The sequence below is a fragment of the Hesperophylax consimilis genome, chromosome 10 (genome assembly GCF_061612785.1).
Source record: "Hesperophylax consimilis isolate HC1 chromosome 10, BYU_Hcon_1.0, whole genome shotgun sequence".
Taxonomy (NCBI): domain Eukaryota; kingdom Metazoa; phylum Arthropoda; class Insecta; order Trichoptera; family Limnephilidae; genus Hesperophylax; species Hesperophylax consimilis.
The window spans coordinates 6,000,383-6,015,016 of NC_142845.1; the positions used below are offsets into that span (position 1 = coordinate 6,000,383).

The following is a 14,634-nucleotide window of genomic DNA, read 5'->3' on the forward strand; positions in this document are numbered from 1 at the left end:
GAAAATATACAATTAACAGAAACTTTAGATGGATATAAAAGTTAGAGATACAAGTACATGCAAAACTTGTAAGTAGACTAGATTAGATTAGTATTGATTGAAATATATGATAGTATAGATCAGTGTTCCGCAAAGTGTGCTCCGCGGCACACTGGTGTGCCGTGGCCATTTGTAAGTGTGCCGCGAGTCCTGCGTCACTTCTCACAAAGTGCTCTGTAAATCGGTCTTTACTTTTCTGTGCGGCGCTGCGGCCGGAGGTGGCTTTGATAGTGAAACACTTGGAGCTGTTAGCAGAAAAAATGAACTCATATTTTCCTAAGTGTGACCTGCAACGTATGGACTGGGTATGAAATCCATTTTCGGAAAGCATTTCCCTTGGACATTTACCAATAAACGAGCAGGAAGAATTCATGGAGCTTAAAACTGATCGAACACTAAAATTAAAATTTTCTGAAACAGAGTTAGCACATTTTTGGCTCCACGTAAAAAATGAGTATCCACTGCTGTCAAAGCGAGCTATTGCAATTCTATTACCATTTGCCACGACCTATTTATGCGAATTGGGGTTTTCAACTCTCACAACGATAAAGTCAAAAAAAAGAGAACGCCTGAGGACGATCGACGAAGAGATGCGAGCAGCGTTATCAACGATTGTTCCAAATTTTGATCGTCTGTGTTCAGTTAAACAGGCTCACATTTCGCATTAAACATCTTTTCATGTTATATTGATTTTAATAATAAATATAAATAAAATATTGTTTTTGGTAAATTTTGGTTCGGAGTGGCCACGCTTATTACGAATAATTTTTAGAAAAAAACTTTAGATATGCCGTAATTACAATAAAAGGAAACTTTTTGGCTTGGTGGCGGCGGAAAAAGATGCATTTTAATTATCAATTGCGTAAAATTAAAATTCACTTCTCGAACCGATTCGGTGACAGTTCGCGGTCATTCTGTCACTGTTATGTGATAAATATCAATCATAATTACACAAACCCGGCTAGACAAACCCTGCTTTGCCAAACAAACCATTCAAAACCTGGGATGTTTTTTAAAATTATGATGACAAGCAGTTTTCGTAGTTGAACCTCAAAGTTCGCCGTTATTCGTAATAAGCCTAGCCAATCCTATCCAAAATTTACCTTGTTTTTTTTTTCTTTGGTGTACCGTTAAAATTTCTTGATTAGTTAGGTGTACCGTGAACATAAAAAGTTTGCGGAACACTGGTATAGATACATGATATAATATATTACAAAAACTAAAATGTATGCATTTATTTTCAGGTTTTGGTTGAAAGTAGGTAAGTGCCAATCAAGCTGTTGGTTCACCGTATTGACTATTATTATCGACCCAAGTTTCCTCAGTTGCCACAGGCAGTTCATTTTATATACAAAATTATTTGACTTTTTACGTAAGTATGAGTAGACTTACATTTTATTGGTCATGACTTAAAAGATATGACATTAAAGCCTTTTTTACCTAGCTTCTGTGCATTTAAACAGATCCGCTTATGTTCCAACGTGTTGCCTGCACACTCTCAGATTCATTTCCCAATTTCCACGTGATTTGGTTTACTCCCCTTTCCCTGATTACCTCGTTTATTAATTTGAAAGTCTATGGACGATACTCTGAATGTGGTTAGCAATGCTTATAACTATTACCGATGTACTTACTTATTTACGATAACAGAGTTGTTTGTTCTTCAAGTGTTAAGGGCCTGCGTCATATTCGGCATTATTAATTTACTATTTTGATAAAGATAACACCCTACTGCACATATAAGTTGGCATGTGTTACAAATTACAACACTGAAAGTAGATTAAAAAATATATTATTCTAACATGAAACCACCGGTACAGAATCGAGGCATTCAAGCTTAAATGGCGAATATGACAAAATAATTAATGTTTATTATTGAAGTTCGTTATCCATATACTCGTACATTGTAAAGTTTCATTAATCCACTGAGAGTAAATTAGAACAAAGTGATTGCAATTTTGAAAAGTTTGATAGTAAATTTTAAAATAAGTTTAAGATAGAATGGGTACTTTGTTAGTTCGGTTGAGGCCACAATATATCAGTACAACGTGAAATAGTGAAAACTTGCTAGTAAAATGATACCACCTTTATGACCCTTTCAAATTAATATAAAATAAGACATAACTAATAATATCACATTTTCAACGGCAATACATTTATGAAACATAAGATTTATTTTATTCGCCGATTCATTTGCCATTTTGGAATTGACCGTAATAAGTAAGTTCGGATTTCAGACTTGGGGCTAAGCACATCGTAAAGCGATTGGTAAAAAATATCAGAAGTTCAAGGATTCTGCTCTCGTAAAGTTTACTGTCTATTAATGTGTGGAACTCGAAACTACGTGCCGCACTTACCGATATCGTCTATTTCATTTCACATTTAACATCGCATAAAAGCAGCATTTTGATCATATAGCTATTTTCCTCGCATACGACCCACCCGAAGTTTGCCTTTTTAGGGGTGGGATAAGCAAGATAGGTACTGCGGGAGGCTTTTTATGATATTGAATTTTAAATGACCGCGGAATGAAAGACTTTTTTTTTTGTAGGCTGAAGTTAAAGTCAGGCTAGCTCTTTTTACGCCCGGCAGGGTCTTTTACGATTGCGGAAGAGATTTTTTTAAACCCGTTTATAGCATATTTCGGGACAACTATTGACGCCCCCGCCTTTGTTATACGTGCTATCTTTTTTATTATCGAGTTATTGCTTTGTTGATAATACTTATGCTTCATGTCATAAATTGCGTTATGGCCTGGTCTGAATTTGCGAATAGTGGACGTTGGATTCTGATTAATAGTATGGTTACATAAAATAATGTTGAAGTAGATTAAAAACCACATTATTATGTTTGTTGGCTAATATTTGATATTAGGGGCAGTTTGCGGTCGTCAAATAGAGTGGCTTTTTGTATTGCTGATGCGATAAATTATGAGGGTAGTATTTAATACTTTTAATGCATATGGTGGCCATATAAATTTGAAAATAAATGATTAAACAAAAATTATAGTCTGGTGTAAATGTTATAGAAAAAAACTACACATTCTAAGATTAATTGTATACCCACAGACAGATGTACAGACTTCACACAAAGTATTATATCTCGCTCCAAACTTGGAGTATGTTTTGTATCTGCTATTAGATTTGAATTCATTTCGGTACGCCAAATTTTATAGAGATTAATTCTACATTTTTGTACGGTTAATTAGAGTTCCGGTAGCTTAGGGAGTAATTAAGACATCAAATGTGGGTAATTTAAGAGAAAAATGATTTTAAAATATCTCCCGCGGAAAATGCTTTCGACAAAAATTCAGGTAGTATGCAAAGCTCGGTTTATTTAGATGAGTAATCGACATAGGAATCTCGGGGCGAGAATTTTTAATAACACATACTACTAAGAAAGACAAATATTCCCCGATTACTTTTACCTTACAATATTTGAATTCCTGCTATTATTTATTCGTGGAAAACGTTGTTATCCGGTGCAAGCACTTGGTGAATACACATCTACCTGGAGGTTCGTACACAGGCAAACGTTGGCGACATTTATTAAACTCGTCGGGGACGCTAATCTCCCGCAACCAGCCGGGTGAGATTATTCCGACTTGCATCGTTGAGACTTTAAACATGGCGTAAAGGTTTCAGACATTTTGTAACAATGCGTGAGCTTAGATCAATGTCAAAAATAAATCAGCCAACAAAGCATAAAAATATATTTATTTATTTTAATATCAACGATATAAAATATACCATATATAGTAAATTATAAACAGTGACATCCAAAAATATACAATAAACAGAAACTCTAGATGGATATAAAAAGTTAGAGATACAAGTACATGCAAAACTTATAGGTAGATTAGGTTAGATTAGTATTGATTGAAATATATGATAGTATAGATACATGATATAATATATTACAATAGCTAAAATGTATGCATTTATTTTCATGTTTTGGTTGAAAGTAGGTAAGTGCCAATCAAGCTGTTGGTTCACCTTATTGACCCAAGTTTCGTCAGTTGCCCCAGGCAGTTCATTTCATTTCATTTTATATATAAAAAAATAACAGCTACAGCAATTTTTTGGTCGTGAAAGCATTCTAGTTTTGACAATTTGAGAATTCAGCAATGATTGTTGGAGGAAAATAATTTTCCTCAAGGCGTACGTCATATTTGGAAATGCTGTTTGGAGGGTCCTTTTTAAGAAAGAAAGGAGAAGAATAAGTTCTGGGATGGAAAAAGGGTATGAGGTGTTGGTAGGAATCTGGGGATCAGTTGGTCCAGGAGTGACGGAAGCATGAATCCATTTTTTCAACTGCCCCTTGCAAGGCGACAGGTCGAGAGAACCCGGGCACCCCTGCTAATTCACAAAACGTAGCAAACCACTTGGGGTGACCTATACAGTGGTCACCAAACTCAAAACGACTTGGAGGCAGAGGTGTTAGTTATCCAATAAATGGTTCCTGGGGCGACGGTAACCGTGAATTGAACCGTGCGGGAAATTGAACCGGCAACCTTTCAAATCAAATTCAAATGCGTCGTCCACCATGCTTGTTTTTCAATTGTAATCATTTTTAAATTTTCCTTTATCTATTATTTTTTTTCAGTTTATTATCTCCTTCCCTTTCCAACTCCCTTTAGAAAACATACCCCAATTGGTATGTTTTCTAAAGAGTCCCAACTCCCTTTAGAAAACATACCCCAATTGGGGATGCCGTAGTTACACTGACTCCGGATAGTTGGGACTGTTGGGCGTATGTATTCACATAAAAAATAAATGTGAAATGTACGCAAAAATGATAAAATCTGTTATTGACTTTTAATATGGGGTAAATAACGTAAGTTTAAATTACTCTAAATGCATATAAGTGTAAGTGAACTACAATCGGGCGCTGTCAGCTGTTTCCAACTTCGTATTGTAATTCCCACGGCATGAGAGTTATACAGGGTGTCCGGAAACTCGTAGTACAAGCGGGAAACTGGTGAATCTACATCACATTTGGAGTCGATTTTGTAGTATATTTTTTTTGATTTGAGCTTTCGTTATCGAGTAAATCGAGTTAGAAGTTGATTTTTTTTATTATTTTTTTTTTTTTATTCAAATTCTTGTAAATTATTACTGAAGATCAAAGTACCCAACTAATTAAAAGTAAAACAAATGAAGAAACTCGGATTTGAAGCATTATTTTGAAATCACCCTTCATTTAATCCGGTGTAATCATAAAATATTTCTGCTCTGCAGGGTTAAAACATCTGTTGTTCAACCCTAAACACCAGAAAAAAGTGGGTGTGTCAAGCCTACGCAAGACAGAAGTGAAACTTCTAGTATTCCTCTCTCTCTATTTTCATTTCATCATCTCTATTTTCTCTCTTAGGTTAGTTTGAAAATTAGAGGTTAAATAATTCAACGACGAAGCATGGATTTGCTTTTTCTAATATTTTCTTATAGATGAATGACGTTCGATTAATGTATAGTTCCAAAAATTTTCAATTTATTCACAAGTATACAATATTACATAAATAACAATATTACAATTAAAAATTACAAAGAAATTACAATGACAATTTACCAATCATGTGCCATTTTCATTGTCAATTTCATGAATATCATTTCCTAATGTCGTGATAATTGGGTTATGGTAACTAAAGTGCGAGATATATACATGAGCACTTAAATCCTTAATGAATCGTGCAAAAACTGCATCGATTGTTGTCCCGTGTCGAGAGAGAACGTTCGTGAGCGGCTCCCCCACCTCAACAAGCGCATATGGTGAGAGAGGGACAGTGAACGGTGAGCGGTGGTGGGGGTACCCGCATTTTCGTGTCGATCCTGACTCGGTTTTACTCCGTCCCCGAATTACGCGCCTAAAGAAGTTTCACTTCAAAAACTTTAACCCTAAAATAGCCGAAAAATATTTTTTTTTGGTTTTTTTTTTTTTTGTGAAAATGCTCAAATCAAAAAACTTTATGTTTATTTGGGTTCCCCATGTGGTGTAGATTCTCCAGTTTCCCGCTTGTACTACGAGTTTCCGGACACCGTGTATATTATTATCTGATATTGTCCTAATCGAAACATTCCTGGAGAAGGATTGTCTCGGAGCCGTCGAACCACATGAACCACATGGACCCGACCACACCGCTCGGACCACGCAGCGCGGAAAGCAGAGCCCGGACCACATAGCCAGGACAACAGGGCTCTAACCACATAGGTCGGACACCGGAGTTGGGACCACAGAGCTGGTACCATAGAACACGGAGACTAGCCGGAATTCCACTACGTTAATTACTTCTTCGTTTTTCGACTTGCACTTACACAGTGTGTACGACTGTACAGGGGCTAAGTGCACTATCTTCTGGAGGTGATTCTACACGATAGTACAAGTAAGAAAGAATAAGAATATTTTTTAAAAACATATAAGAACGAAAATAATAATTCTTCTCGTGTTGTACTTTGTTTTTTTTTCTTTCTCTCTCCTTTTCTATCCCCTGTATTTGTAATCGAGCATAATCTATTTTTATCAATGTATTAGTGGGTAAGTACCTTCTTCTAAATTCCTACCTTGGCCCTATTTTTGTACTGTTTCGTATGTGAAACTTATAATATAATAATAATAACATAACATTTATATAGCGCAGTTTTGTGTTGTTTCACTACAAGTGCGCTTAACTATAATAAACTTAAAATAAAATTTCCTATTGTGTTCCTTTTAAAAAAAATTAATTACATAATATGAAATAAAGAATAGACGGTTTACACAAAAGCAGAGAATAAAATTTAACAACAACAGTGCTATTTTAGTAGAGGATAACAATAAAAGACAGTGACAGTGCACGAAAAATAAGAACTTTAAAATTAAAATATTATATAAAACAGGAAAACATTAAAATATTATATAATAGGTGGACATAATATAATGTTGGTATCAAAATTTCAATGTAAAATTATACCTATTAACTCCCACCTATGTATTGCAAGTTCCTCTCGTCCTACAATGAGTTTTGTAACTCATCAGGTTTGTTCTAGCGAGAATAAAAATTATAAATAAAAGAAAAAACTTTGAAGAAGATAATATTAACAAAACTAAACGAAACACGAAGACACGTAAAATAAAATATAGATAACTGTCACAACTGGGAATCGAACCGGGATAGCGACTTATCCACTCGACCATTGGGACCTAGTTATTAAACCTCCTGGTAGTCGATTTAACATTTCAAATTCAGAATCAACAATATTATCTGGCAACTAATAATTTCATAAATATATAACTTTATTCGAAATTCCGCCGCAATTGTTCGATAAAAATTATTTTCACCTACGAAAAAATATTTTTGTATGAATAAAAAAAAAACAATGCACATATTTATCTTTTTTAGTTTTTCCAACATGTATCTAGAATCAACTCTCGAAACTAGTGCACTTTATCCCGTGTTGTGATAGATTCGTTAGACCTATAGCATTATAAAACACAGTTTTTACAGTCTGTAATCACTCGAGCGATTTTTGGTATATTATGCCATGTTTGCGAAAACTTTTTGAGCGATCACTTGCCATAATGTGATAAATTTATAGAACCTAAAATTTTTGGATAAATAGTAAAATTCAGGTGGAATTAAACTAAAATTTAAACCGCAGAAAGCATTTTCATATGTTTCCACATTCATATTTTGAGGAATGGTATTAATTAAATAATATGGACAGTGATACCAATCGGCAATCACTCGAGTGGGTAGAGGGTAGAGGTATGCAATGCTAAAATCCTTGAATTGTCCAAATTAGACGGATATGACAACGTACCTACTGGAACGTGATAGGTACAAAACTAAATACTGTGGCAGAATATCACCGTTGTTAATGTAACCGTATGTATTTGTCATATGTTATAAATTAGACGGATATGACAACGTACCTACTGGAACGTGATAGGTACAAAACTAAATACTGTGGCAGAATATCACCGTTGTTAATGTAACCGTATGTATTTGTCATATGTTATAAATTAGACGGATATGACAACGTACCTATTGGAACGTGATAGGTACAAAACTAAATACTGTGGCAGAATATCACCGTTGTTAATGTAACCGTATGTATTTGTCATATGTTATAAATTAGACGGATATGACAACGTACCTATTGGAACGTGATAGGTACAAAACTAAATACTGTGGCAGAATATCACCGTTGTTAATGTAACCGTATGTATTTGTCATATGTTATAAATTAGACGGATATGACAACGTACCTACTGGAACGTGATAGGTACAAAACTAAATACTGTGGCAGAATATCACCGTTGTTAATGTAACCGTATGTATTTGTCATATGTTATAAATTAGACGGATATGACAACGTACCTATTGGAACGTGATAGGTACAAAACTAAATACTGTGGCAGAATATCACCGTTGTTAATGTAACCGTATGTTTTTGTCATATGTTATAAATTAGACGGATATGACAACTACTGTACCTACTGGAACGTGATAGGTACAAAACTGAACACTGTGGCAGAATATCACTGTTGTTAATGTAATAAATAATGTAACTGTATGTTATTGCCATAATTCTAATTTAAATTTTTGTTAAAATTTTAATTGGAATTATTTTTACACCAAAAAGCATATTTTTGTTGTTTGATGTGACGAGCGTTCTGGCGACAATAAAACTCAAAAAATCGCTTTCAGACATTTTAGATTATTTATTAATTAGTCAAGAACGTTTTATGAATTTTTCTGTGTTAACAGGCAATAACAAAAGTATTTATAAAATAAATAAAACATCATAAAATAAACATGTCGTTTTGGCGGCGATTCACAAATGGCTCATTTTAAAACCCAAAGAAAATTAAAATGCCATAATTTTTTTTTCATTAAAAAAAGCAGTGAAAATACGCTATTAGGTATATCATAGTTCCGGTAACCGGATAAATCATCACAATGATAATTCATCACAACTTTAAAAAGTTATATAAAGTCATGGAAAGTGATGAAACCAACACTTTATTAACTAGGTTATGCAGGTTAGGTTAGGTCAAAGATTTTTTTTTTCATTGTCTGTAATGACTTTATATCACTTTTTAAAAGTGTGTTGAATTATCACTGTGTTGAGTTATCATGGAACCCATAGTTCCACGGCATCCGGGTAAATGATAAATATATGAATAGTGGTATCGGGGACTTACCTTTCCACTCTTGATGTTTTCCGCGCAGCGGGCCCCGTACTGCGGGGGCATTCCCAGGGCCAGGTCAAGCCAGGCCCTCACGGCAGGGGCCCTCCAGCGCTCCAGGGGCAAGGATGCGGCCTCGCGCAGGGCTGCCTCGGCGCTCACGGACCACTGCGCCCGGGGCTCGTAAAGGGATTCTGGAAAGATAAATTTAATAAGGTACATTTTCATGTGGTCTATTATTTTTTTTTGTTAGTGAACTTTTTATAAAGGTGTAGATAATTTTATTAGTTTCTATTTAAGCTGATTGTAGAGTGTGTTAAGGAACGTACTTGACTTACTTTAAGCCCGTGATTTTTGACATTTTTTACTATTTTTTGGTTCCATGATATTTTATCAAAATGACAATTAAACACACCTTTAAAAAGTGATATGGAGTCTTTAAAAGTGATGAAACAAAAACTAGGTTAAATAGTTACCCTTGTAACCTATTTAACCTAGTTTTTGTTTCATCACTTTGAATGAGTTTATTTCACTTTTTGTAGGTGTGTTGAAATGTAATTTTGATGAGATATCTGGTCACCTACAAAAATGTAGACCCCGATATAATATTTAGTAAAACTGGTAAGTCCGTCAAAAATAGAAGAGACTCACTAGCACGCAAACAGGCTTTTTATACCCTCAGTTCGCGTCGCACATTCATCAGAAACATACGTTCACTATTAATCCATAATCTCCGATCATACGTTCATTACATTATGTTATGTCTATTATATGTGTGTGCCGCAAAATAGTCCCAACTGGAGCCAGTGAGATTATAGCATCCCTAATTATTTGGGGTGCGTTTTGAGGCTGAAGGTAATGGGGTAGAAGGATACGGGTGGAGAAAGACAGGGAATTATCTGACTATTCAGATCTGGTCACCAAACACTAAAAAAGTCACAACAAGCAACGTTTCGATTCAGAATGGTGGTATTTCACCATGGCGATATTGAAAGTATCTCTCATCTTAATATATCACTTTAAATCAATAAATTGTAAAACAACAAAAATTATTATTCAAATACAACATACATGAACCCGCGACCTCTGAATTCGTAAATAATTATTCAGGGCTGAATCAGACAATTCCCGTTCACTAAATCCTGTGTACGGAATCAATTTTCAGTACTAATATTCTAAAAGCAATATTCTATCACCAATATCAAAAACATTCAAACACCTTCATTGTGCGCATTTCGAGATTGAGGAAAATCGATTTGTAAAAAAAATAATCATATGTACACGCAAAAGGAAAAGCAAACAAACTATGAAAATCCAAAACCAACAAGCAACATGCGTGTGATGAATTAATAACTCCAATTCCAGGCCAGACCAGTGAAGCCGACCTGCAAGTCTACCCGGAACCGATATTAAAACCCGCAAACAGGCTACTTACTGAACTGCGGAAATAATCCGTTGACCCGAGATAGCGCGGTGCTTATTGCAAAGACCTTAAAATAAATATTAACAGCAAGTTCTTAAGTACAGTTTATTGCTGTACTTAGCTTCATGTGTTTATTATTAATGGTAATAATAACTAACAACACAGAGAAAAGTAGGTTAAAGAAGTGTTTTATGAAGAAACCTGGAATGGAAAGGCGATAAAGCTCTCCACAGGTCAAGAAGTCGAGTAACTTAATCAACGAAAACAAAACCGTTTAAAAAATTGCGGCAACACCAGGTTTAAGTTTTTCATTAAACTTACAAAATATAAAACATTAATTGAGTCAGTAAGGAAAATTATTAATTCACCGCTTCTCAGAATGTTCACAAAATTTAAACAATATAACACATTTAAATAAACTAATAGCAGTCACGTCATTATTAAACAATTAAGAAAACATTACTATTTAATGTGGGGAAAACAAATTTCAAAGTATCCCACAAAATAGAGAATCTATTGTCACAATTGTTTTCTCTGTAAATAATAAATTATTTTAGATATAATCAAAATTAATGAAGTAGTATTATTAAAACTCAAATATTCGTTTGGTAGGTTCCTACTAGATTATATTGAACGATGCGTCGGCGTTGTTTGGAAAAAATCTAGACCCTGATATATTTTGCTTTATTCATAACTTTAAGGTTTTTAAGAGTGATTTTTCCAAAGATCTGTGTTTCGGAAATCTTATTTATCAGGTAGAGTCTATCCGCATTCTGAAGAGATTATTTGATTTCACATGGAATCCAACTGTAGGTATCATAAATAGGAAAAAAGGTTTCCTTATTTGATTCATTAATATCTTTATTGATTTCACTTTTTTTTCTTTTTAAACCGAAATATTCATTAAAAATATGTATTGTTGTGATAAATAACTGAACTTCTATTCCAAACTAGTTTAGAATTTACAATGAAACTATAAAGATCCATTAAATACGTAATTTTTTTATTTGGAACTTTTTCACTATATACTGTACTGTAGTTTGTAAAGTTTGAAATATTTGGAGTAAGGGAATCAACATTTTTGGATAGGGTTATGTTTGCACAGTGAACACAGAGACCATTTTAGGTAGTTTTATGAATTTGCTTTGCCAGTCAGGGCTTCCTCTCTCCAAAACCTCCCCCCCACTGAGACCCTTTCAGCGTGTCACTTTAATGTATAATTAAGATATTCGTGGACGAGGACTAACCCCATGTTGTTGGGGTTTTTCATAAATCATGAATTTAATTTATACTCTACTATTATAAAAATTCGATATTCATATAAAAAAAAAATTATTGGATAAAAAAATAATTCTTCAGTTTGATTACGTATTTTGGTCTCAAATTCAAATTTATGTTTCGTATAAAAAGCCCGCGTAGCTGTGCCTCTTAATAGGACATGTTTTATGTTTGAACATATTTTAATATTTTGGGCGTGACATTTAATTCGAGGTTATCTTTTTAAATGTTACACCTCACTCGAGAGCTCCTGTCTGTATAGTGTAAGAGCAGGGGAACTATCACCACCAGGCTGGGGAGCGTTACGGGGCGGCTTAATATTAATTTTTAGGTGAAATACTTGAACTTGTCAAATATTAATTATTATTTTTTTGGTAAACTAATGTTTTTAAGACAAGATTTTTTATGCATAGCACAAAGGGTAACAACTATTTTACAAGCAATAATTATTCGAGGGTTCGAGTCCCGTTGGCGTCATGTATCTTTTATCAGGAGATTTTTCAATGTGGATGAGTGTTTCAGGCGAATAATTATTGCTTGTAAAATAATTGTTACCCTTTGTGCTATGCATAAAAAATTTGTCTTAAAAACATTAGTTTACCAAAAAATAATAATATATTATTGTTTATAGCAGTTTTGAGTTAGAGGGACGGTACTAAGAGGGAGTAATCATAATTAATTCATTATTTTTTTCTATTAAATCTCATAATTAGACATTTTCTTACGTTTAGTTGTAAATTGTTCTCTTGGCACCAAACAAAAAGTTTTAACAAATTATTTGATTGACAGCAAACATTTTTGGACATCTTTGAAAATTGTAAGAACATTATTCACAAATAGCATAAATAAAATTGGTCACAAATGTGACCCTTGGGGAACACCGCTGGTGGCGATAAATTTATAAGTAGTGAAACCATCACAGCCAAGTACCTGTAGCTTAAATAACTGTTAAACCACATGTATAACTACCCTGCTATTCAAAATTTATAAAGCTTTAAAAAAATCATAGTTAACTCTGTCGAATGACACTTCATATTCAACTTGTTTAGCTAATTAACAACCCAAGGACAGTGCCTATGATATAAATATTGTAAAATGTAAATCAGTAGTTTAAAATGTAGTATCATTTTGTAAAATTGTGATCTCAAGCCACAAGCATTTTGTTTTAAAATAAAAAAAAACGTAAAAACAATATGTAATATGCATTTTTCGTGATATCTACTGACTGATATTTAATGACAATTTTTTTTTATTATTTTGATTTTTGTATTTGAAAGTCGCGCCACATGTGCTGAATGCTGAATTATATTAAAAGAAGAACCCTCTTAATCACCATGGTATCGATTCTCCAATCCAGTCAGCTCGCAAGAACATATATTGGTCGACATTCTTATTCTTGAGTCTCGTCGAAGGTACATATATTTTTTTTTTTGGTTTTAGGCATTTCACCCTACATACGCCAAACCTCAAAAGTCGAGCAATGTATGTACATTGGAGAATCGATACCCTGAACACAAACTCTTTTTTTAATGAAGCAACCACCTGAGGATTCTGCAGAATTAGAAAAAGAACCTCCCAATAACTACCCAATAATTACATCCCCTATTCCGGCGTCCGGGTTCATCTCGCGTCCAAACCACCACCCCCAACCCCGCTTGCAAGGAATTAGGCTTCTCCGCTGAGAATTCCGCTATTTGCTTAGTCCTGAAATATGCAAAAAAGTGAACAAGAGAAGGTGAGAGGTCGTATTGCGCTGTTAATAAAGTCATACATACTTAAAGAAAGTGGTTATATGTATATTGATACTTGTTGGTTTGATCTCTATGGGTTTTGTGTACTAAATTGGCAACACTAATTTAGGCTGTTGGTGCGTGAAAAGTGAAATATTCTCACGTAAAATTATTCATGTTCAATGAACTCAAATTTACTTGTATTTAAAAATTGGATCTGATTTCAAAAAAAAAAAAAAACAGATAAGTAATAGAGTAGGTACCTGCCTTCCATTAGAAAATTATTTTATCAATACTTTCTTATTAATACATAATTACTTATTTTGAAATGTATATTTCTTTTGTTTTAATTTTTTAAAGATTTCGTTATTTTTAAAGGTTTGAAAGTGTTCGTTCGAAATTTCAGTTTCTGAACATGCCTCTAATTTTCTCTAAAGAAAATTGACATTACGATGACAATGATGCTTTATTAATTTCTAATTTATTTACAGATAAATTATTTCAATTACATACAATACAACATCAGCGCTTATAAAATATTCTTCATGGCAGAAGAAGTCGTGGATGCCTAAGGAAGACCTTGCACTATCTAGGATACCAGATACTTGAGTGGGGCCATGTCACAAGTTGGAATAACAGAAGAGTATGCATAATACAATGTATGAATGTGAATGAGGTAAGAAGTGTATGCCAAGACCGAGTTGGCGGTACGCCCACTTTGCTTACCCCCTTCGGGGAAACGGCGTGATAGTTAGTTGGTTAGTAACGAAAGAAATCTTAGATTAAAGATTAGACTTAATTCATCTGAGACGCGTTCAGTTCCAACTTCTAGAGACAAAAGTAGGTAGTTTCACGGAGAAAATGTGTATTGCGAATTTATTAAAAATCTCTTCAATTTATTGGTAATCTGGTTAAAAACAGGATTTGACATCCCTTTGCCTTGATAATATATCACGACGAAATGCGAAAATATGCGGATAAGTATTCCGACATCGT

The 14,634-nt window shown here is 34.0% G+C and overlaps 1 protein-coding gene across 2 annotated transcripts in view; it reads right to left on the reverse strand.

Annotated features, from left to right (window-relative positions):
• Positions 1–14,634, reverse strand: part of Liprin-gamma (liprin protein kazrin) — a 659,192-nt gene that overhangs the window by 67,049 nt on the left and 577,509 nt on the right. For both annotated transcript variants that reach the window (XM_089636537.1, XM_089636539.1), the window contains exon 10: positions 9,223–9,401. In XM_089636537.1, the coding sequence (XP_089492663.1) occupies positions 9,223–9,401 (179 nt within the window). The remainder of the gene's footprint in view (positions 1–9,222; positions 9,402–14,634) is intronic.